The sequence below is a fragment of the Baudoinia panamericana genome (genome assembly GCF_000338955.1).
Source record: "Baudoinia panamericana UAMH 10762 unplaced genomic scaffold BAUCOscaffold_10, whole genome shotgun sequence".
Classification (NCBI taxonomy): domain Eukaryota; kingdom Fungi; phylum Ascomycota; class Dothideomycetes; order Mycosphaerellales; family Teratosphaeriaceae; genus Baudoinia; species Baudoinia panamericana.
The window spans coordinates 314,993-335,050 of NW_006911266.1; the positions used below are offsets into that span (position 1 = coordinate 314,993).

Here is a 20,058-nt window from a genome sequence, read left to right on the forward strand (position 1 = left end):
CGGCGATGTGAAAGTATGCGTTAGGTTTGCTGTCGAATGCTTTTCTTGCAGCATGGCTCGGTGGACGGAAATGCATGATCCCAATCCCATCGCGTGTACGACTATAGAGCCTCGAAGCTGCATTATTGCTGCGCGGCGCGCCGAGCGCCCGCAATAAGCGCGTGCAAGAGCACCGGCATTCGAAGATACGCTAATTATGCATTACCCCCGAAAGGCTTAGGCTAAGTCGACTGTCATCTCTCTGATCGTCCGTGCAGCAGTGCTATGTCAGAGGAGGGGGTCTGACGCCTTGGTGTCGGGCTCATGGCACTGGCTGCTGCATGGTCCTTGTGCCATGCGGGCCGGTACAGCAGGCTCGCAGACGCACCGTCGGGTGGCACTTACATTCTTCAGGCGTACAGGATCAACCTTCTAATGCGCTAGCCTGGCAACTCTACTTGTTAAACGCGGAACTCGTCAACGTAGTAAAGTGGGATGGTCCAGGATCTACCCGATGCAGATACGTGCAGAGTATGCGGAACTTCGCGCCTTCTAGGCTAAGGGTCGTCCAACCGTCGAGACTCCGCATACAATCTTCGACCTGCGCTCTGTTTACATGTTCCATCAATCGCACGGTTATCATCAACAACACGCACCTCGTACGCCTTGGCCGGCCCAGGTTGGCGAATTTACCAAGTCATCGCCAGAACGCTAATGTGACGTCTCCGTGAAGCCATTGTTTCAGAGCATTTGCAGTGCCCTCAACGAGACCTTGGCCTGAAGAATTTGGCGCGATTAGCGACATATTGGATCGTCCAGCGAAGTGGGAATCTGGCCAACTCTACTGTACACTAGTTCTTCACCACCGGATGGCCAGTCTGACACTTCGTCGCTTACAAGCCGGCTTAGCAGACGACACTGCTCAAAGCTCAATCTTCTGGTGAGGAAGCCTTCTTCGTCTTTGGATTACAACCAGGTCAACAGACTCGACCTGGGCATGGAGACCTTCAACCCCAGTGGAGGTCGATCGACATCCCGGAGGACAAGTCCATACAGTTATCGTGCACGAAGTCCTCGATTACCAACTCCCGAAGCATCCCACAGTAGCAATGACGTCTCAGAGAACTATGACGAAGGGCATCGGGCCGGTAATGCTTCTTTTGGGATCGCAACCGCAGTCCTGCCCAAGGCAAAGAGCGGCGGCTGTCAGCAAGGAGGCTTGCAACACCGACTTGCGTCTCAATCGCCTCCTTACTGCAGATCAGAGTTGCCAAAGCCATCTTTACCACCTCTCAGGACCGTACGTATCTGGACTTCGACTTTTGTTGTATTTGACTGACACCCAGCAGGTCATTAGCGACCACGTCACAAGTCCTCCGCAGACGCCTACAACAGTAGGCGCACCTCCCCATCCCTGTCCCCGTGAACCGATATACACAGCAACGACCTACAGACCGCCTGCACTATACCCTAACAAAAGGCCGCGGCTGGAGCCTCCGAGTGGCTCAGCGTCTCCGCTGCCATCTGTAAATCGCATCAGCTTATCAGGTGCAACACGTTCGCTGTCAGATCGGGCATTTCCTAACGCAGAGGTCCCGTCTTTCCGCGAGAACGACCCAAACAGGCGGTACTCTGTGCAGCACGAACTGCTTGTGCGACGCGACTCTGCGCCCTATCCTCACGCTCCATTGTCGTCCTTTCGGAGTGATCCGAACTTCACGGAGTACGGCAATAGCACCGCTATCTCACACTCACGACCCTCAGGAGGGCTGCGTAACCTACCATCACCCCGGCCAGACTATGCATTGCGAGGGCCCTCGGATTATGTGCCGATATCCACTCCATGCGTGGACTTTCCCGGGCCTCTTACCATGCGCGTTGGTGGGTCTGTGGAATATCTCGAGCGCAGCGACTCCCCGGCAAGACTGGCTTCTGAGCGAGCTGATTGCTTTGAGCCCTTCAGAGGCGTCGAGCGTCCTCCTCACGACGAACATGGTTCGAGGTCGGAGGAACACAACGGCAATCCACATCTGCCACTAAGAAGCGCACCACCAGTAGTACCACCAACGCGATACGAAACGATGCATTGTCCGCCCTTTTTTACGCCAAGCCAGTACGAGTATCAGCATGGAAAAGCGCGAAAAAGGAGTAATCTTCCGAAGTCATCTACTGAGATCATGAAGACATGGTTCGACCAGGTCAGCCGCTTCCACACTTCAACTGCGCAATGTCGTGCTAACTTTGGCATAGAATATCGCCAATCCGTATCCAAGCGAGGAGCAGAAGGCACACTTTTCGCGTGTAGGTGACAAAGAACGTATGCCCTACCACGGCGGTGCCGAGGCTGACAGTTACTAGATTACGGGTATCAGCATGACCCAGGTCAGCAATTGGTTCATCAATCATCGTCGACGGTGTCCGGAGCTTCGCGACCGTCGGGAGCGGCAGCAAACTGGAGATGGAGGTCTATGAGCGTCTGAATTTACGAGTATCAGGAATACGGCGCCACCAACATGTACTACCACAAGACGCGTGGCACTGGTGATTCGGATTATCTTGGAAGCGTTCCGTTCCAGAAGATATGCGTCTAGGCCGAAGGTGTTATCGAAGTATTAGCGTAGCCCTGTGCTGATGCACTAACTTAACAACGATGGTCTGCGAGCCATGCAAATCCCTTTCCCCGTCAGTGTGAGATTCCTCACCATTGAGGACGCCTTTTCACAATGCTTTGCTAGTCACAACGTTCCCTGTCTACTGCTCACAATATGACGATTACAGGCTACAGTTACAGTCTCGGTGACGGGCAATCTCGCCGAAACGTGTCGTGATCGCAAAATGTGTCTTCGGCCAGCTGCAAGTACTTGCCGACTTGTTTTTGGCAACGCCTGCAGCCTTTTCCCAGCCGCACTGCGCAGGCTGAACCCTTTGCCCGGCAGCTGGCAGGGTAAGCCGCCCTGGTAGGTTTGGACTCGTGGCTGCTACTGGCGTTGCAAGCAACGTAGCTTAACGTACATGTTACAGGAGAGTCACCGGCAGGATACCTGTGCCTGTTGGACTTGCTGCAGACTGCTAGAGTCAGCCATATTGATATTGTTTTCGAGCATCTTTTCCGGCGTCTGACATGCTTCGACAGGACGAGTTTAGGAAACGCTGGGTACATAACATTGTCCAAGCCAAATCATATGAACGCTACATTGCAATCCGACGACATCCCTCCCACGAAGTCCTAGGTCTGTGACGGAGCCCCTTTTCGTTCGGTCCCGGAATCATTGCCACGATCCAACAACATCAAGTTGAACGCACGATGTGGTATGTCACCCTGCCGTTAGCAATGACATGTGTAGAGCATGCCCAAAGCTTTGGTTGTCTCCACTGGGGAGGAGGTGCGGATAAAGGCGTCACGGGCTTCCACTAGCTCCACGCTATGCCCGCTAGACCTATACGTGGGCCGCTTGAGCTCGGTGCCATGCAAGTCAGCTTCCCGGTGTGACGCCCGCGTGCCCACAGAGTCTCGGAGTTACGCAACGGGGGAGGATCTACCGGGAAAAAGACGAGGTGAATTAGCAGATTCCGATTTGAGACATCATGGTACCAAGTCCGCGGCAGCGAAGATCACGCGTCAACTTAGATGCGAGCAGTCGGCCCCACCTGATCAGTAATTAGAGATAGTTGAACCTTCTAAATTCGAAGGATATACACCATATGCCAGCTTGTCAAGCTATAGGCTGTCATATTCGCTTCAGGTCTCAATCTCCTAGCCCGATGCTCTTGGCAAGCGTGTCCGGCATTTCGCGGCGGTAGAGTTCGAAGCCTCGCCACTTGACGCAGTGGACTTCGCTTGTCATGTCCCAAAGGAGTTGGTGCAAATGCCAGCACGAAAAGGCAGACGCCTCACACCACACGCAAAGCCCCTTGCAAAGGATGACAGATCGGCGGTGGTAATCAAGATCGCGCACCGAGTGCCTATTGATTGGGCACCAGCTACATGCAACTTCTGCAAGCTACTGTAACAATACGTATACAGCACCGGCAAAGTGTCCAATGCAGCAGTTACTTGCATTATTGGGAAAGGTGCGTGGCAGGGCAATAACAGGGAAACTAGGTGGCATATCGGTTCGTAAGCCTGACTTGCCTGACCTACGTGGTTCGGGGTATACTGTGGCATAGCCGGAAAGATTGAGAAGTGACTGTAATGTAACCCTTCCGACGTTGGACAAGCCGTTCGATACACCGACCCAAAGCAGTACGTGAATAGCATCCGAGATGAATCCGGACAAAGTATACGCTCAATAAACTTTGCGCACGAGGCATCCAACATGCAGGCCATTAACTTGGTTCAGACTACTGCACGTGTGAAGTACACTCTGTGGAATCAAACCAAGACCATAATATCGTGTCATAGGTGATCATTCTGCGTCTCTAGTATTGCCGAAGCAATGCCGTACCAGTTCCCTTAGCGTCGTCGCGGGTAGGTGTAGCAACGACGGCAGCGACTGTGGCGTCCACAGATTGGACAGCGGTCGCTGCTCAGCGCAGGGTTAATCGTCTGCTTACATTCACAGCAGATCCTACCGTGCCTTATGTTAGCTGCTCCCTACTGCACAACTAGTTCGATGATGGTAGTAGCGACATCACGCTTACCACCAGCCCGACATGTCTGCGCCCCTGCCTCCTCCCCCGCCGGTCCCACCTCGGCCACGACCGCCACCACTGCTGCTGAAAGCACGACCAATGCTGCGGGAGCGCTCGCGAAAGCTACTGCCTGCGGCGCCGTGTTGTCTCGTTAACGAGCGAGCAACTCGATCTTCCAGATGCTCATGCATCGAACAGCCTGCTGTACAGCAGTGGGGTGGGGTACCGTAGCAGTCCTTCAAGTGGCAGTATTGAGCTTTACCCATGATCGCTGGCGCTTGTTGCTACGGTGAAGAGCCTTGATTGGGATAGTGGCCTCTTCGTTATGAAACAGTTGTTCAGCGTGCTGTATTCCGCTGTCTCCAAACCAGATGTATGAGGACCAGTTGCTTGCTCTAATCGAGGTGGCCAGACATTCTGCTGTCTTACAACGTCGTCTTATACACACGACTGCTGCGCAGCAGGGCGCGGAGGCGACTTGAGCAGCACTCGTCGCCTGCCTCACACTGCCATTGCCAACCATGCCACGAAGGGGGCGTGAATCATCTGGAGGGAATCATTGTGACATGCTATGCCGACCGTACCAGTCAAGCGCACTAAGCAAGGGAAGGGCAGTCGTCTAGGGCTTGCGATTCAGACGGAGAGGGCGTACGAGGTCACAAGTGCTGAAAGCGAGAGAAGCGGGCGGCAATATAAAATCTGAGGACGTTGGTAACATTTCACCTCTTTTCGCGGCAGCCAGATGAATCTTAAGCAATAGCCCTATCAAGATTCGTTAGCCCTACGACTGTGATTGCAGGTGTGTTTGGCAAAGGGAGCCACAAGCGTGGGACGTGCGTGAAGACCTCGCCTATCGTGCCGGGCGAGATTGAATACGCAAAGCCGTAACATCACGCTGAGTGTAGGCCGCGGACGAAGTGGCTTTTGAACCTACACCGCCTTTTAAAGGGCGAACCCCTGCCTCGATAGAAGGCGAAGCTACTACGAAGGGTAAGCCGTGTGATGTAATGTCCAAGTCGGTTGTCCTGTGCTGGCCTGGCGACAATGAGATGCTCGTCAAGAGAAGTCCCCCTGAAGACGCGGTAGTCCATCGGACGTGTGAAAGCCTGTACCTGAGTTCGTACCGTCACCATCTGCGGTCTGAGTACGCCGCAAAGATGCGGAAATAAAGTGGTGTCCGGAGTGCTAGTGCTGGTATACAGCAATCATGAATACCACCTTTTGCCAGCAACCGCGTAGCGAATCACATCGCGGCGACAAGAATGGACGGGTGCATGCTTGCGGTTCCTGGTGGAGGTCCCGCTTCACGATGACGAGCTGCACGCTACTCCGGCGCCGCCGTTCTGAAGGAGAACGAAAACACATACGGTGACTTGACCAGGCTTCCGCGTCCAAACGGGCACGGGCGGAACTGAGATTGTGCTAGAGCGGAGCTACCAAGCTCGATAGCACAGCCCTTTGTGTACGGTGAAGTCAGCATAGAGCTCTAGTGCCACAAAATCTTTGCAATATCATAAGGCACCAGGTCTTTGCACTCGTGCGGTGAGCGTCCTGAGGCCGCCTCAGTACAACCGTATGTCCGATGAGATACATGACCGTGGTTACATGTGTATCGAAGCGGTGCGCGTGACTGAGCTCGGAGCAGATTGGCGCGGGTAGAAGGGCGTTCACGCTTCCAGGAAGCTTGCGTACCTTAGCCTGATCGCCTTCGACTCACGGGGCGAATCCGGTGATAGCATCCTTCCGCCGCGGAAAACGAGACCACGGCTCGATGGGTTTCAATGTGCCTGAAGTTGATGCCGCGAAATGCGGTGCTCTGATCACTCTATGAGTGGTGTACGAAGTAGGTGAAGGCTAGGAGTAGATTCGGGAACGACGTCGAGCATGCCGACTGAGCTATTCCGATCTTGGCTGGGTTCAACGCGCTTCGGCCCGGATTTGGATCGCAGTCCCGAATGTTTCAGAACGCAAACATCAAGGAGCATCGCGCCGAGCAGTCGGAAGACCTTCATCCTGAATGACATGAGTAATGTCATGGCAACAATGGTGGGCATATCAGGCGCGGCATTGTCCCCGTAGCATACGATAAGGCGCAGGACAGAGTGATATCGAAACGGTCACGCGACCAGGCGGGCCACAGAAGTCGGGAATAGCGCTGTAGGCAGGCCTCTCAACAGGCCCCGTCGCAAACGACAATCAGCAGTATGGCGTTCAATTTCAACTGGTCGCCGCTCATTGCCGACACTGAGAGGGTGCGGGACATGCTCACCAACTCGTTGAATAAGTCTCCGAAGCCTCCAATCATTGTTGATGATATTTTGGTCAATGAGCTCAACCTCGGGTCTACGCCGCCTTCTCTCGAGATACTGGAGATTGGCGACCTCGCAGAAGATCGGTTCAGGGGTATCTTCAAGATGAGCTATAGCGGTGATGCCTATCTCACGCTTAAGACGCGAGTACAGGCGAACCCACTCAATACCTTTCTGAGTACGAAGCCGAGCTTCGCCAGTCCGCAGCCATTAGCTGCGAGCAGTGGACTCACTATACCATTGCAGATCACCTTGTCGGACATACGCTTGAGTGGGTTTGTGATCCTTGTCTTCTCGAAGCAGAAGGGTATTACTTTGGTTTTCCGCAATGACCCGCTGGAGTCGCTGAAGGTATCGAGCACTTTCGACGCCATACCTTTTGTACGCGACTACCTGCAAAGAACCATTGAGAGCCAGCTGCGGACTCTGTTTATGGAGGACCTGCCGGCTATCATTCACAAATTGTCCTTGCGTTTGTGGAGCCAGGAGCATCAGACAGCCGACATTCAAGAGCCAAGCAAAGCAGAATATGATGGACCGGCACCAATAGACCCATTTGCGAGTCCGGCGCAGCAACCTCTGGACGCGCAAGGAGACCCTTTGGAGGGTGTCGCGCCATTCACGCTGGACACTCCTTCAGAGACTTACGCTTCGTTCTCTCAGAAGAACCTTCTTCGACTTGCTGCGCTTGCTGAGAGTCAACGGACTCTGAGCCTCTTCACGCCGGGCATGCGGGACACAGTGTACCGAGCCTGGGCAAACGCAGCTGATCGTGGCGAGCTAAGCAATGGCGCAAGCACACCTCTTAACAGGCCGGCAACCCTTTCCAGGATTCAGTCTACATTAGGCAGTCACTCTGCTGGGTCTTCGTCTGCGCCCTCGCAGGCTTCAGACTCACTCTCGCAAGCGACCCGGCCTAGTTTAGCAACCATGGCTTCTGCACCGACGACGTACACGCTGGGCTCCACGTCTCGCCCACGCGCGGCTCGCAAGCGGAAGAACAGGATCGTCGACCTCCGCAAAGACAGAGGGGAGAAGGATGCGAGCGATGCAGCCAGTGTCTCCAGCGGGTATGCTGAAAGTGCAAGCCAGAGCGCAAGTGGCTCAGCTAACCAAAGCATGCCCGCCACGGAACCGTCAAGTCTGCCAAGCAGCATGTTCCGGGACGGTGAGGTCGCGACCCCTCCCCGTAGTCCGCGGAAGAAAGTCGGGTTTCAGCGACCTGCGTCGGATGCCGGCGGCAGAGCAGCAGCAGATTCTACCCTTCGAGGCCGACCCGTCACGCCCCGTGCTCAGAACGCTGCGCATGTCGATCAGACGGCTGATGATGAGACACCACGTGCATCACTCTATCTGCCCGAGAAGCAGCAAACACGTCAGCGCAATGACGAGCCGAAGCAGCGCGGCTCCCGGCAAGCCCTTCCACGTATGCAAACGCTGCCAGTACGGCCTAAGCCTCCAACGTTCGCCCGATCGTCCTCGGAAGTCAGCCTGCGGAATCTGGCACCTGCTGCTTTCGCAATTGACGGTCAAGGTAGCAGTGGGGGGATCTTGGAGCAGGCGTGGATGATGAAGATGGCGACGGAGATCGCGCGCAGGGTCGCCGAGGAAAAGACGCCGCAGGGACGACTGTGGCGACCTGGTTCAGATGACGGACAGGACGCCACCGGTGGACGAGAAGCACCGCCGGCGTATGCATCGTGATGACCTTTGTATTCAGGTCTAATGTCTTGGTATTGAGCAAGCGTGGTGTTTGGGGTCTCGGCTTGTGAAGGTCAGTTACTTGCTTACTCACAAGCTTTTCCTCTGTGAGACTATGAAGGAACATATCCGCTCGAAGGCCGTGTCAATTAATGTGAGCACCTTTCAACTGCTATCGAGCCAACTTTGCCACTGTCCATATCTGTGAAGCATATCCAATTGAGGCAATTACGTCAACCACAAGTTTGCTCCGCTATGGCCGGTAATGTAAGATTGCTTGCACTAGACATCCCTCCATCACTCCCTCGCAGTCACATCCACTGACTTCACGACCCATCTTCTCCCTCCCGCCCAAGCACCCGGCCAAATGTCGCCCGGCAAACTCTGATCCACCTCCGCCATGAACTCCTCTCTCGCTTCCCTATCGGCCTCATAAAGCCGATCGAGTTCCCTTTGCGCCCTCGCAGCCAGCTTCCTCATGTTCTCCTCCGCTGCCTTGCGCCGATCCACCTCCCGCAGCAGACTCGCATAGCTTCGCATGAAGCCGTCGTAGAATTCCGTCAGACTGGCGAGTTCCTGGCTGCGTGTTTCAATGGAGGCGCGAATGTCGTGCCAGGTTTCGCGGAGGGCGTGGGAGGCGGCGAGGTGGGACGGGATTGCTGTTTCGATGTTGTGGAGCTGGTGCACAGCTGCGCGGAGGGCTCTGTGAGTGGACCTGGCGTTCGAGGTGTGCATAAGCAGGAAGTTGTATTGAGACTCCATTGCCTCGGTGTGGTCTTTCATCTCCGCTGTCACTTCCTCGACTTGGGCGGCGTCGCTTTTCAGCACGCGGAGCATATCGTTCCGCTCGGTCTCGCTAATTGGTTCTGGAGCGGTCTTGCGATACAGAGAGTCTTCTTCCTTACCTGACACACTTTTGGGAAGCTCCTGGCCCTGGATGGCCAGCTTGGCAGCTTCGCCACCGCCTTCGGTATGCTTCAGAGCAGACACGCAGAGGTCATAGTGGCTGACTAAGCTTTCGAGTAAGGACGCCATCTCGGCGGCGTGCTCCTCGAGACCCCGGAAGAGCTGAGGTACGCTTGGTGGTGGTTCATCGTAGAGTGTATGTTTGGCTTGTGGTCCGCTGTTGGCTGGGTTGCCTTCCTGCAATGTGTCGAGAATGACGCGGATAGAGTCGTCGAAGATACTGACAGTGCTGTCTAGCTCACTTTTGGCGGTGTCGAAGGAATCGATCAAGGTCCGTATGGCGTCAGTGATGTCTTCGTGGCGTGTCTCGTCGATAAAGTCGTAGAGCGTTTTGTTGGCTCCTCTTCCGGTCTTCAGCTCTGGCACAGATGGCTGCTCTTCTGTCCTCTCGTTGCCATCATTAGGATCTTCATCATTATTGTCGTCGTCATCACCTTCGTTGTTTTGACGATACTGTTGCGTTCTCTGCAGCGAGGCGTGAACGATAGTCTGCCTCAGCTTGCTTAAGCTCTCCTGCAGGCGATCGTTCGCCTTGTCAAGCGAAGCAATAGTAGCTTGGAACTCATCCGCGGCAACCTCTCCCACTTGCGCGACACCGTGCTTGAGGGTATACAGAATGTCAATCTGGTCGTCGACACCCTTTCGGGCGAAAGCATTACGTGCATTGAGCACTGCAATCTCCTCTATCAGAGTGCGGGAACTGGTAACGAGCTCGTTTGCCCGCCACACATGAGTAGTAGAGCTTAATGATTTCTTTGCGGTCACAAAGTGCCGTACGAGGTGCTCAAGGCTGATGACTCCATGAAAACTCGCCTCTTGAGAAGGTGGAGGCGAGGGCGAGGCAGAGGCAGATTCGGATGAAGCCTCGGAGTCACTCATTGTTACTTTGGTAGCCAAAACTGCTAGGTCTCATGTTCTGGTGTATCTCATGTCCGTCGCAGCATGCTGTCAAGCAGCCGGTGTGTGCAAGCATCGCTACCCGCATGATTAAGATACGAGCTTTTGACGGTATTTAAGATCTGGTCTGAAGCACACGACAGTCTACGCCATGCGGTGCCACGTTTGGGGCGGCGCAGACGGGCCGGAGGACTAGTGCCCAATTGTTTTGGCTCCAAGCCACAAGTCTCAGACCAATATCACAACCTGATACCGAGGAAGGCAAAGCCCCAGAGACGTAGACTCGAAAGTGGTTGGTTTTCGTTCGTCCCATATTCATTTACCAGTCGCTTGAGACACTCCAGCGGTCCAAGCACGTGATCAACGGATCACTAGCCGAAACCAAGCAGACTCCGCTTACCTGAGCAGCCAGGCCGGTGGCGTAATCGGCAACTTGGTTATTCCGGCAGGGTTGTGTCAAAGCACGACATTCGCACACCGCAAGGCGACACAGCAAGCCACCACAAGGGTTCACAGACAGTGCCTTCTCACACCTCGCACGACACTTTGGAAAACACGGTCTCTCGGAGTCCAACGGCGTAACAATTCTCTTCCTCCACCGGCCAGACACCGCGGGACCCGAACATCAAGGTAGCATTGAGGATTGAAGACACATTGGGTCCGTCAGGTGTTGAAGGGGCGACAAAGTGGCCTCTTGACCACATTACGAATGTGAGACACGCCTGGCCTGCCAAGATGGCATCAGCATCGCGCAATCCCACGTCAAGCACGTATCGAGAGGGAGCACCGGGTTACCATAACGTGCATGCCATGCCTTTGCGCCAACAACAGCCCACCCCAGGCGTCGATGATGACCAAGATCATGAGCATGGCGAAGGCGAACTATGTCGCCACGACCACGATCACGAGACGCTGAGAAATCGGTACCGCAAAGACGTGGAAGAAGCGGACCAGAACATCGCCATTCCTGCCAGCTCGAAGCATGCTGAACAGGCCGTCGCACCGTTCCTCACCAAGCACATACCCATGCAGTACAATCCTGCCGGAAGCTCATCGTATACCACCTCACATGCGCAGTCGCAGGACACGCAGCAGGGCAGCACAAAGTTCTGTTACCGTCATCGGCCCGACCTAAAGTGCCGGCGGCAGGCAAACGAGCCGTCAATGGAACAGTTGCAGAACGAGCTGGCTAGTCTCTCACAGTCTGATCAGCAGGCCATATCACACGTCTGGTCCTTGTTTTCTGCTGCGCCTGCAAAGCATCGCAACCTGATGCTCGAAGGCATCCTTACTCAATGCTGTTTCCCACAGTTGTCCTTCATCTCCGCCAACGTGAAGAACCTGATCAAGATCGATTTTCTCTCCGCTCTACCGCCCGAACTCGGTTTCAAGATCTTGTGCTCACTTGATACTCCCTCACTGTGCAGAGCTGCCCAAGTTAGTCAGAGATGGCGCAGTATGGCGGACGATGACGTGGTGTGGCACAAGATGTGCGAGCAACATATTGACAGGAAGTGCACCAAATGTGGCTGGGGTCTACCATTGCTGGAGAGGAGGAGATTAAGACGAGAAAAGAGGCAGATTCAGCTAAGAGGAGCCGGCAGAGGCCTGAACGAGTGGTCTCCGGCCATTACACCGATTCCGCAAGAGCCATTGGCTGCTGAAGGACTCGGAGTTGCCGCTCCTCACGCACCAGCGAATACTGGCATGAAGCGTCCTGCCGATAGCGGGATCGGCTCGCCTGAGGTTGCCAAGCGTGTGTGCTCCCGCGCAGTCTCTGCCGACCTCGTAACGGATCACGAAGACTCGTATTTCACGCCGAAGCGTCGACCGTGGAAGGACGTGTACAAGGACCGCTTCAAGGTTGGGACGGCATGGAAGTACGGACGTTGCAGCACGAAGATCTTCAAAGGTCACACCAACGGCGTCATGTGTCTGCAATTCTGCGATAAGGATAACGTTCTTATCACCGGATCGTACGACAGCACGGCCAAAGTGTGGGACATCAACACCGGCGAGTGCGTGCGGACGCTTACCGGACACACGATGGGCATCCGAGCGCTGCAATTCGACGAGAAGAAGCTGATGACCGGAAGTCTGGACAACACTGTCAAGCTGTGGAACTGGCACACCGGTCAATGTTTACGCACTTTTAACGCGCATAGCGAAGGCATCATAACGCTGCATTTCTCCCCAGATGGGCGCTGGCAGGCAAGTGGCTCGCAGGACAAGACGATCCGCGTGTGGGAGTGGACTACGAAGCAGACCTTCGTGCTCCGAGGACATACCGACTGGGTCAACTGCGTGCGCATCGACGAGGCTTCGCGGACACTGTTCTCCGCTTCCGATGACTTGACTGTCCGCTTATGGGACCTGGAGACTCGCGAATGCGTCAAAGTTTTCGAGGGTCATGTTGGGCAGGTCCAGCAGGTGCTACCGATGCCCGCCGAGTTCGAGCTTGATGAGTCTGTCTTCGCGCCCGTGGATAAGGACGACGATGCTAGTAGTGTCAGCTCCTTCACTCCAGCGGGCCAGCTCTCACAGGATCGCCGCGCAAGCCCAGTGCCATGCCCGGAACCCTTCTGGCCGAATGACCACAGCCGTCCTGCGCCGCCACGGTACATGTTCACAGGCGCTCTGGACTCGACGATCCGACTCTGGGATGTGCATGTGTCGAACCAACAACAGCAGCAGCAACAACAGCAACAAACCACCGCATCAAACTCCGCCTTCGTCGCCCTGCCCACCGACCCTTTGACCAACTCCCATACCCCACGCGCCCAAGCCTGCATCCGCACCTTCTTCGGCCACGTCGAGGGGATCTGGGCCTTGGCCGCTGACCACCTGCGTCTGATCTCCGTGTCGGAGGATCGGATGATGAAGGTTTGGGACCCGCGGACGGGGAAGTGCGAGCGTACGTTTGCGGGCCACGCGGGACCGGTGACGTGCGCGTGGTTGAGCGATAGTAGAGTGGCGAGTGGGAGTGAAGATTGTGAGGTTAGGATGCTGAGTTTTGGGGAGGAGGGTGACGGTGCTGTTACGAGATGATGGCTGTTATGACGGGACTGGAGTTGCTGATGCGGCGTGCGTCGTTAGCGACGGCGTATATGACCAGCTTGAGCAAATGGTATTAGCATGGCGCTGGCTGGATCAAGGTTTACTGGAGTTGGAGGCTTGTTCGATACCCATCCATATATCGTAGCGGTGTTTCGTTGAGATCCTCATTGTAACAGCAATCAACCAACAGGCCGCACGTATCGTGCTTCTTCCACGTGACAAACTCCTGCTTCTTTCGCCAGATACTGTAATCAATCCACTCTGCTATTCAAGAACCTTACAGCCCTTACAATATGCTGTAAAGCCTCACGCGCGTGTGCATTACATGCAACAGCAACCACGAAGAGCTCTTGTCCAATGATCCTTACATCCGCAGACCTCAACCAAGAGATGATGTAACACGTGCGGGGCTGTACACTACATAGTCTCCAGAGAGAGAAGCAACAGCTAGCAGAGCGATCACAACCATTTCGCAAGATGTCGACCGAACAAGCAGAAACCTACGACCACGCCTCCCAACCCGTACACCACGGCCGCCTCCGCATCAATGGCATCCGCATGCACTACATCACCGCCGGCTCAGGCCCTGCACTTGTCTTGCTGCACGGCACGCCCAAGAACAGTTTCTACTGGTACAGACTCTTTCCCCTACTGACGGAACACTTTACGTTGGTAGCCCCGGACTTGCGTGGGTTTGGGTACACCGACAAGCCGCCCGCTACCGAGGGTTACGATTGCGGGGAGAATGCGGACGATGTGGCGGAGTTGATGAGTCAACTGGGTCATGAGCGGTTCTTCGTGCATGGGGAAGATAGGGGAGCGGGTGCGTTGAGAGTCGTATGAGGCATGTGGTGGTTTGAGCGGGTTGCTGACTGTGTAGCAGTAAGCACTGTGCGAGTCTACACGGTCGGACCGTCATTGATGTGTGGTCGTTGAGCAGGAGTATGCCTATGCGGTGGCAGCGAAGTATCGAAACCGTGTGCTGAAGCTGTCGTTCTGCGAGATGCTGCTCTCGGGCTTCGGGCTCGAAGAGTCGTCCTTCTGGACGCCCGACAATGTGTCGGCGCAGTTCCGTCAGCAGGGCGTATGGTGCTGGCATTTGCCGTTCTTTTGGATGCCGCATGTGCCTGAAATGCTGATCCAAGGGCGTGAGCGAGAGTTCTGGGAGGTGAGTTCATTAAACGAGGTCTGTACCCGCTCCCGATGCTGATATCGACGAGCTGGACTAGATGTTCATCAAGCAAGAATGCTACAACCCTACCTCCATCGAACCCAAGGCGCTGGACCACTGGATCGAGTGTGTCAAACAACCGGGCGGACTCAGAGGGATCTTGGAGACGTATCGCTCGGCATTCAAGAATGCGGAGATTAACAAAGAATTGGCGAAGAAGAAGCTGACCATCCCTGTCATGACCATTGGCGCCCCAGAATTCTTCGGACCGAAGGTGAAGGAGTGTGCGTTGATCTTCGCGCAGAAGGTAGAGCGCAGTGAGCTCTTTGAAGAATGCGGTCATAGTCTCGCGTTGGAGAAGGCAGGGAGATTAGCGAAGTTTTTGAAGGAGTTTATGCTGGAATCTTAGCTCAGCATGTCTGCTTGGAGGCCTAATGTGGCTTCAGCAGCTCTATCCTGCGGGATGAGAAGACGCAACCTGAAGGCTATACTTTACCCATGCTCACCAGGGCGCCTTCCGTAACGTTCCTGCGCACCTTGTCGATCTCGGTATCACTTAAACCGCAATACTTCTTCATGTACGCCTCCGCACTGCCGAAGTCCTTACGAATCATTTGTAGCGTTGCCAGCATGTTCTCCTTCTTGCTGCTGACCATATTTTCTACGCCCGCCCGGTTGGCCCCAACTGCCGGATTTTGCAGGATGCGCTCAATGAACACCGGCTTCAGCTCCTTCAACCCAAGGTCGGTGAGACTGTACTCTCGCGCAATCTCATCGTCCGAAGCACCGGTCAACATGAACAAGAGCGCAATGAACACTCCCGTGCGATCTTTCCCAGCCGTGCAATGCACCAGAAGCGGACTAGGCTTGTCCTGTGCCATGTACCGGAAGATCTTGCTGTAGGACTTCGCGCCTGAGATGAGGATGTCATGGTACGCTTTCACGAAGCCTTCCGATCCCGACCGCGTATACTCTTTGTATCTGATGGCGACCTGCTCCGGGCCATAGTCCTTCTCTGCAAAAACGGGCACCCACTCACGGGTGATGCCGTACTCTTTGAAGACTTCAGGATCGTCTACCGCAACGTTGGCCCATTCTTTGACCTCTCGCCTTATTTCTGGCGCGGAACGTAGGTCGAAGACTGTTCGTATGCCTGGCCAGCATGATCAGTATCCTACGAGAACCACATGCGAGTGCATGTGCGACTGACCTTACCTAGATCCTGGCTCATCTTTTGGAGGCCCGTTCTAGTCGCTTTACTGGGGTCGGCAGAGCGGTAAACAAGGCCGGGACCGGCATGTTCGCCGCCTATGCCACGGAAGTTGTGAATTCCAGCTATGTCAATAAACGGCGGGGAAGGTAGGGCGTCAGCCATTGTTGACGCTGCTCCTCAAGAACGGCAAAGGTTGTGAAGATTGTACTCGTTCGTTGATCGGTGTACAGGTTGAGGTGTGGAGAAGCGAACCATTGGCGATGCCGAGAGCCCGAGCCTTCTCTTGCCGAGCATCCGAAGTGAACCCGGCCGTTGCACACTCTGTGGGCGAGCTCATGCTGAGATGGAGCGTCTGTCTTGCGAAGAGCCAAGCGACGTGATATGTTTTGTTCTGCTCTATAGCATAATGCTGGTTCGTACAACCTTCCCGTGGCAACCGCAGGTAAGCAGACTCCAGGGCGCATCTTTGTTTGGAACCTCCAGGGTGGAAGCCTGTTGCTCCTCGGTTACAGCATTGCTCTTGCGAAGCCGGCGGTCCTCCCCGGGTCCCAGTCGTCGCTGAATGCTCTGGCTGTACCGTTTCGCACGGTGCGTTCAAAGACATACCCGGTGAAGATCTCGGCAGATTCTTCGGCTTCCCTCGGCGATCTGCAAGAATGATTGTCAGCTCCTCTGCGACAAGTCATCGATCCACTGCATCCTGAGGTCTTACGGCTTACTCCTCAAGAGAGCTACATTTGATGTTGCCTTCGAAATGCCAGTCGCGGTCGCTACTGATATAGCTGTGATGCCAGAGCTCCTTCAGCTTCGCACTCACGGCTTCCTCGAAGAAGTCGCCCATTGTGATGCCATGCTCACGCATAATGGCAGGCAGGGCGCAGCGTTGCCAGCGACGAACTAGGTGAAGGTTCTGGCATGGTGGTTGCGACAAGTACATTCGTCGCCAGGACGCCTCAGGGTACAGTGCGGCTTGAGAGCAGGTCGGGATGGTATCGGCAGGGAACGAGATACAGACGTCCCAAGACCAGTGCTCGCTACCGCGCCGGCCAATGTCCATCTCATTCGGAGTAGGCGAGTCATTCACAATTACTAGAGTTACAGTAGGATAGCATCCCGGGAAGGCTCGAAGGAGGAGTCGATTGTTCTCCGGCTTCTTCCCTGGCGTCAGGTTCGCCCGGTAGGCATTGAAAGAGACTCGGCCTTCAAGCTTCCAGTCCGGCTCAAAGAAGAGTGCTCGTTGCAGATTGACGCTTCCCTGAACCGTGTGTCGGAAGCTTCGAGAGACGCGCTGAGATAACAAGATATCCTTCTGCGATAAGCTTAGGAGTATAACCTCAAGAAGTTCTGGTAGGCGTAGGACATGGTTCGCTGCTGAGCCGTCCATGAGGGGCAGGATTAACCGCAAACTTCGGTAGAAGTCAACCGAGTCGAAGCCCAAGGTCACAACAGCGCATCGACGACCCAAGAGAGGTACTATGAATAGGAAACAACGAGCGCAACATTACCAATCACCAGTGGGGACACCACATTTGTATAGAGTCCCGGGAGCGTTATCGCGAGACAGTCTAAACAAAGAATGAGCACGAGGGCAGTGACGTACAGCTTGCCCCGCCATCCATTGTTCTTAATCTTGACGCGGAACGCGCGCCCAATTGGGATGTTGGACATCCATTTCCGAGGGTTGCTTGAGACAGGAACAGCGCCGTCTCCTTCTGACCTGATCGTTGATGCTCTTGGCAGCTGTGGTTCCAGATGCCGGAGGTCCGTCGCAGTGCTCACGCGCGTTCCTGATCGGTGTCAGACGGCGTATGAATCGCCGATGTTACAATGGTTCGCGGAATTGCTGCCTTAAATCGCAGCCTCATACATTTGAGGTCTCCGTACACCAACGACATAAATTGTTTGAGCGATCCTTGCTGCGAAGTCTTCTGGTGGACGGCGTATTAGCCCGTTAGCATGTCAGAGAATCTACAACCTCCTTAGACTGAGGAGTCGCAGACCCTTGTTACTCCGACTGCGGGAAGCATTCACCGACATTACCCTAGATGTTGTCGTGTGTACCGGACACCGTCTAGGGCGCCTTGACGGGGGGCTGCGGCGGCCGCAAACAGCATATCGTTTCCGGCTGCCACATGCCCGGAGCTTCCTCGTTCGTATACCATCCTTCGGTGATCAAGGTTGTCTCCGCAATTTGCCATTTCGCGATTTTCCCGGCGTCTTTGAGATCCAGGTCACCTAGCCTGGCAACTATCTCAGATCGTCCTGCCAGCACGAAGAGTGTGCAGTCTCTTAGGGTCATGGCCTGCGTTAGACGGGCTATCTCCTCTGCTTCATCCCCGACTCGTAGAACGCCGTTTGGGTCGAGTGATTGCTGTTTTTGTAGGAGGGTGCTAAGAATTGGCGGCTTATCTGTAACATAGGCCTGAAGCCTGGTATCTGAGGTAAGTGCCGTGGCTGCGAGCGCTCGAATCTCTTGAGAAGTGCTGACCAGCGCTAATGGGCACACTTCCTGTGCATCAGTCGATGTAGTGCAACTTGACGCCTTTCGCCGTGCTCGGAAAGCGCATGTCCGACATCTGCGTGATTCCAACGGCGCACTCGGTGACTGAGCTAGCCATTTCGGCTTGAATTGCAGAAGCTCCTCCTCGGGTTCTGGGGTCATGTCCGGGACTAAGATCCCAAAGGCCTCGTTCTCATCTAGATGTTCGCCCACTCTCGCTTGTGGGCGGGCAAGCCTGCTCAGATGTTGATCTAGCACCATGATGAGTTGTGGGCTCAGCGCTACCAGCTCGTGTTCCAAGACCTGGTGGGCTGTGAAGAGTGGCTCAAAGACCTGCTTAATGGTCTGGAAGACCTCCTGCGTACTTGGCTGAGGACCTTTATTCGCCTTTCTGAGACGCAACAGTTTGCCAGTGACCTGGCTCTGGGTGCATTCATTGCCGCAAGTAGCTTCTAATCTGATCATGAACAGGACATTTGCGCCACCTTCGGCCAGGTATTCCAGCTCGCAGCGGCCCACAGTGTCTGAGCTACATGAGAGACCGAACTCAAGCAGACCGTCGGAATCACGTTTGTATGCAGCAACCTTCAAAGTAGATTGGCATGCCATGGTTGTGGGCATAGGTTCGTGATGACTTGGTTCGCGCACGTTGTTTGCTGTTGGGAAGCATCCTGAACCGCTTGGCAAGTCAACGATTACGCCCGTACAGCTCTACGGATGACACTTTAATGGTTCTGTTGGTGGTGCCAATTCTCCCGCTACTTACCCGACTATTCACGAGGAGACACATGTATGTGCCAGTCCGGAGGCAAGGCTCGCCCCAGCCCAAGCGTCAGTGTCAGATCTCCTTGCTGTGTAACATCCCTATGCGAGTGGCAAACCTGTGCCTCATGCATATTACCGGTAGGGGACTGCCGTGAAGGTTGACTTAGGATAATCTACAGAACTGGACGGATATTCTCAAGAACTTGTCAAGCTTTACATGGTTTCGAAGGACTCTCACGAAGCAGACGAATGCGGCTGTGTCAAAAGTCACTGTCACGTCCTCCACCAAACTGCGGATTCAGCACTTCAGGTTCAACACATAATGAGCAACATGGCCAGTCAGCAGCCTCTGGACTTGCCGACTCCCTCGTCGTGCACAGCTGGTGAGAGGATCTCATAGACCGTCGTCGGCCACGCTAACGCCAGCGCCGATGTCTGTATCGTCCCAATAGGCACAGGCAGTGCAAGTGTTTCGAAAGAAGTGGCGGAAGTCCAGCGCCTCTTCAAGCAGTCTGGCGTGAAGTACAGCATGCATAGTGCCGGAACGACAATTGGTGAGTGCTCTTTGATTTGGCATCCTCTCCGTCCCAGTTCGACTAAAGTCGGCGCAGAAGGTTCGTGGGACGAGTGCATGCGCATCATCGGACAATGTCACAGCCTACTCCACGCAAACGGTGTCGTGCGAATACAGAGCGACATTCGCGTCGGCAGCCGAACCGACAAGAAGCAAAGCTTTCAGGACAAGGTAAAAGCTGTCAACGACCTACTGGCGCAGGACGGTCGATGAGTGAAGGCAACGTTTGTACCTCGGCTCTTTGCTGACCTCTCCACTGCATTTGCTTCTCACTGAAGGCACTCGCATATAACG

General features: G+C 54.9%; 13 protein-coding genes across 13 annotated transcripts; 5 read left to right on the forward strand and 8 right to left on the reverse strand.

Moving 5' to 3' along the window:
- Positions 1–843: 843 nt before the first annotated feature.
- BAUCODRAFT_212345 (uncharacterized protein) lies at positions 844–2,608 on the forward strand. The gene is made up of 4 exons (XM_007680704.1): positions 844–1,279; positions 1,329–2,177; positions 2,230–2,280; positions 2,338–2,608. Exons 1-4 carry the CDS (start codon positions 977–979, stop codon positions 2,449–2,451), a joined length of 1,317 nt encoding a protein of 438 aa, XP_007678894.1. The 5' UTR covers positions 844–976; the 3' UTR covers positions 2,452–2,608.
- Positions 2,609–3,315, reverse strand: BAUCODRAFT_212346 (uncharacterized protein). Its single transcript, XM_007680705.1, has one exon. The coding sequence runs from the start codon at positions 3,137–3,139 to the stop codon at positions 2,765–2,767; it is 375 nt and encodes a 124-aa protein (XP_007678895.1). The 5' UTR covers positions 3,140–3,315; the 3' UTR covers positions 2,609–2,764.
- Positions 3,316–3,729: 414 nt separating this feature from the next.
- On the reverse strand, positions 3,730–4,541 carry BAUCODRAFT_212463 (uncharacterized protein). Its single transcript, XM_007680706.1, has one exon. It carries the CDS (start codon positions 4,304–4,306, stop codon positions 3,821–3,823), a length of 486 nt encoding a protein of 161 aa, XP_007678896.1. The 5' UTR covers positions 4,307–4,541; the 3' UTR covers positions 3,730–3,820.
- A 75-nt stretch (positions 4,542–4,616) lies between these two features.
- Positions 4,617–4,877, reverse strand: BAUCODRAFT_124604 (uncharacterized protein; the record flags this gene model as incomplete). Its single annotated transcript, XM_007680707.1, has 1 exon — positions 4,617–4,877. The coding sequence occupies one exon, from the start codon at positions 4,875–4,877 to the stop codon at positions 4,617–4,619; it is 261 nt and encodes an 86-aa protein (XP_007678897.1).
- Positions 4,878–5,318: 441 nt separating this feature from the next.
- Positions 5,319–5,840, reverse strand: BAUCODRAFT_212495 (uncharacterized protein). The gene has a single exon (XM_007680708.1). The coding sequence runs from the start codon at positions 5,742–5,744 to the stop codon at positions 5,502–5,504; it is 243 nt and encodes an 80-aa protein (XP_007678898.1). The 5' UTR covers positions 5,745–5,840; the 3' UTR covers positions 5,319–5,501.
- A 555-nt stretch (positions 5,841–6,395) lies between these two features.
- On the forward strand, positions 6,396–8,771 carry BAUCODRAFT_212469 (uncharacterized protein). Its single transcript, XM_007680709.1, has one exon. It carries the CDS (start codon positions 6,816–6,818, stop codon positions 8,622–8,624), a length of 1,809 nt encoding a protein of 602 aa, XP_007678899.1. The 5' UTR covers positions 6,396–6,815; the 3' UTR covers positions 8,625–8,771.
- Positions 8,772–8,918: 147 nt separating this feature from the next.
- Positions 8,919–10,466, reverse strand: BAUCODRAFT_75053 (uncharacterized protein; the record flags this gene model as incomplete). The annotated part of the gene is made up of 2 exons (XM_007680617.1): positions 8,919–9,930; positions 10,042–10,466. The coding sequence occupies 2 exons, from the start codon at positions 10,464–10,466 to the stop codon at positions 8,919–8,921; spliced, it is 1,437 nt and encodes a 478-aa protein (XP_007678807.1).
- Positions 10,467–11,303: 837 nt separating this feature from the next.
- On the forward strand, positions 11,304–13,505 carry BAUCODRAFT_42721 (uncharacterized protein; the record flags this gene model as incomplete). Its single annotated transcript, XM_007680523.1, has 1 exon — positions 11,304–13,505. A coding segment is annotated over one exon (2,202 nt), but the record flags the coding sequence as incomplete, so codon positions are not given.
- Positions 13,506–14,018: 513 nt separating this feature from the next.
- Positions 14,019–15,121, forward strand: BAUCODRAFT_124609 (uncharacterized protein; the record flags this gene model as incomplete). The annotated part of the gene is made up of 3 exons (XM_007680710.1): positions 14,019–14,360; positions 14,479–14,709; positions 14,771–15,121. The coding sequence occupies 3 exons, from the start codon at positions 14,019–14,021 to the stop codon at positions 15,119–15,121; spliced, it is 924 nt and encodes a 307-aa protein (XP_007678900.1).
- Positions 15,122–15,159: 38 nt separating this feature from the next.
- BAUCODRAFT_567438 (uncharacterized protein) lies at positions 15,160–16,087 on the reverse strand (the record flags this gene model as incomplete). Its single annotated transcript, XM_007680711.1, has 2 exons — positions 15,160–15,865; positions 15,928–16,087. 2 exons carry the CDS (start codon positions 16,085–16,087, stop codon positions 15,198–15,200), a joined length of 828 nt encoding a protein of 275 aa, XP_007678901.1. The 3' UTR covers positions 15,160–15,197.
- A 244-nt stretch (positions 16,088–16,331) lies between these two features.
- On the reverse strand, positions 16,332–17,405 carry BAUCODRAFT_212668 (uncharacterized protein). The gene is made up of 2 exons (XM_007680712.1): positions 16,638–17,405; positions 16,332–16,573 (listed from the first exon to the last, which is right to left on the reverse strand). Exon 1 carries the CDS (start codon positions 17,307–17,309, stop codon positions 16,641–16,643), a length of 669 nt encoding a protein of 222 aa, XP_007678902.1. The 5' UTR covers positions 17,310–17,405; the 3' UTR covers positions 16,332–16,573; positions 16,638–16,640.
- Positions 17,406–17,886: 481 nt separating this feature from the next.
- BAUCODRAFT_212605 (uncharacterized protein) lies at positions 17,887–19,290 on the reverse strand. Its single transcript, XM_007680713.1, has 2 exons — positions 19,192–19,290; positions 17,887–19,096 (listed from the first exon to the last, which is right to left on the reverse strand). Exon 2 carries the CDS (start codon positions 19,044–19,046, stop codon positions 17,997–17,999), a length of 1,050 nt encoding a protein of 349 aa, XP_007678903.1. The 5' UTR covers positions 19,047–19,096; positions 19,192–19,290; the 3' UTR covers positions 17,887–17,996.
- Positions 19,291–19,521: 231 nt separating this feature from the next.
- Positions 19,522–19,977, forward strand: BAUCODRAFT_150102 (uncharacterized protein; the record flags this gene model as incomplete). Its single annotated transcript, XM_007680714.1, has 3 exons — positions 19,522–19,573; positions 19,643–19,744; positions 19,802–19,977. 3 exons carry the CDS (start codon positions 19,522–19,524, stop codon positions 19,975–19,977), a joined length of 330 nt encoding a protein of 109 aa, XP_007678904.1.
- Positions 19,978–20,058: the final 81 nt, after the last annotated feature.

Coding starts and splice junctions, on each gene's coding strand:
- BAUCODRAFT_212345 (XM_007680704.1), top strand. CDS start 977: ATGGAGACCTTCAACCCCAGTGGAGGTCGATCGACATCCCGGAGGACA. Junction 1,280..1,328: donor CTTTACCACCTCTCAGGACC/GTACGTATCTGG, acceptor GACACCCAGCAG/GTCATTAGCGACCACGTCAC. Junction 2,178..2,229: donor TGAAGACATGGTTCGACCAG/GTCAGCCGCTTC, acceptor ACTTTGGCATAG/AATATCGCCAATCCGTATCC.
- BAUCODRAFT_212495 (XM_007680708.1), bottom strand. CDS start 5,744: ATGGTGACGGTACGAACTCAGGTACAGGCTTTCACACGTCCGATGGAC.
- BAUCODRAFT_212463 (XM_007680706.1), bottom strand. CDS start 4,306: ATGGCCTGCATGTTGGATGCCTCGTGCGCAAAGTTTATTGAGCGTATA.
- BAUCODRAFT_212605 (XM_007680713.1), bottom strand. CDS start 19,046: ATGCCCACAACCATGGCATGCCAATCTACTTTGAAGGTTGCTGCATAC.
- BAUCODRAFT_212346 (XM_007680705.1), bottom strand. CDS start 3,139: ATGTACCCAGCGTTTCCTAAACTCGTCCTGTCGAAGCATGTCAGACGC.
- BAUCODRAFT_212668 (XM_007680712.1), bottom strand. CDS start 17,309: ATGGACGGCTCAGCAGCGAACCATGTCCTACGCCTACCAGAACTTCTT.
- BAUCODRAFT_212469 (XM_007680709.1), top strand. CDS start 6,816: ATGGCGTTCAATTTCAACTGGTCGCCGCTCATTGCCGACACTGAGAGG.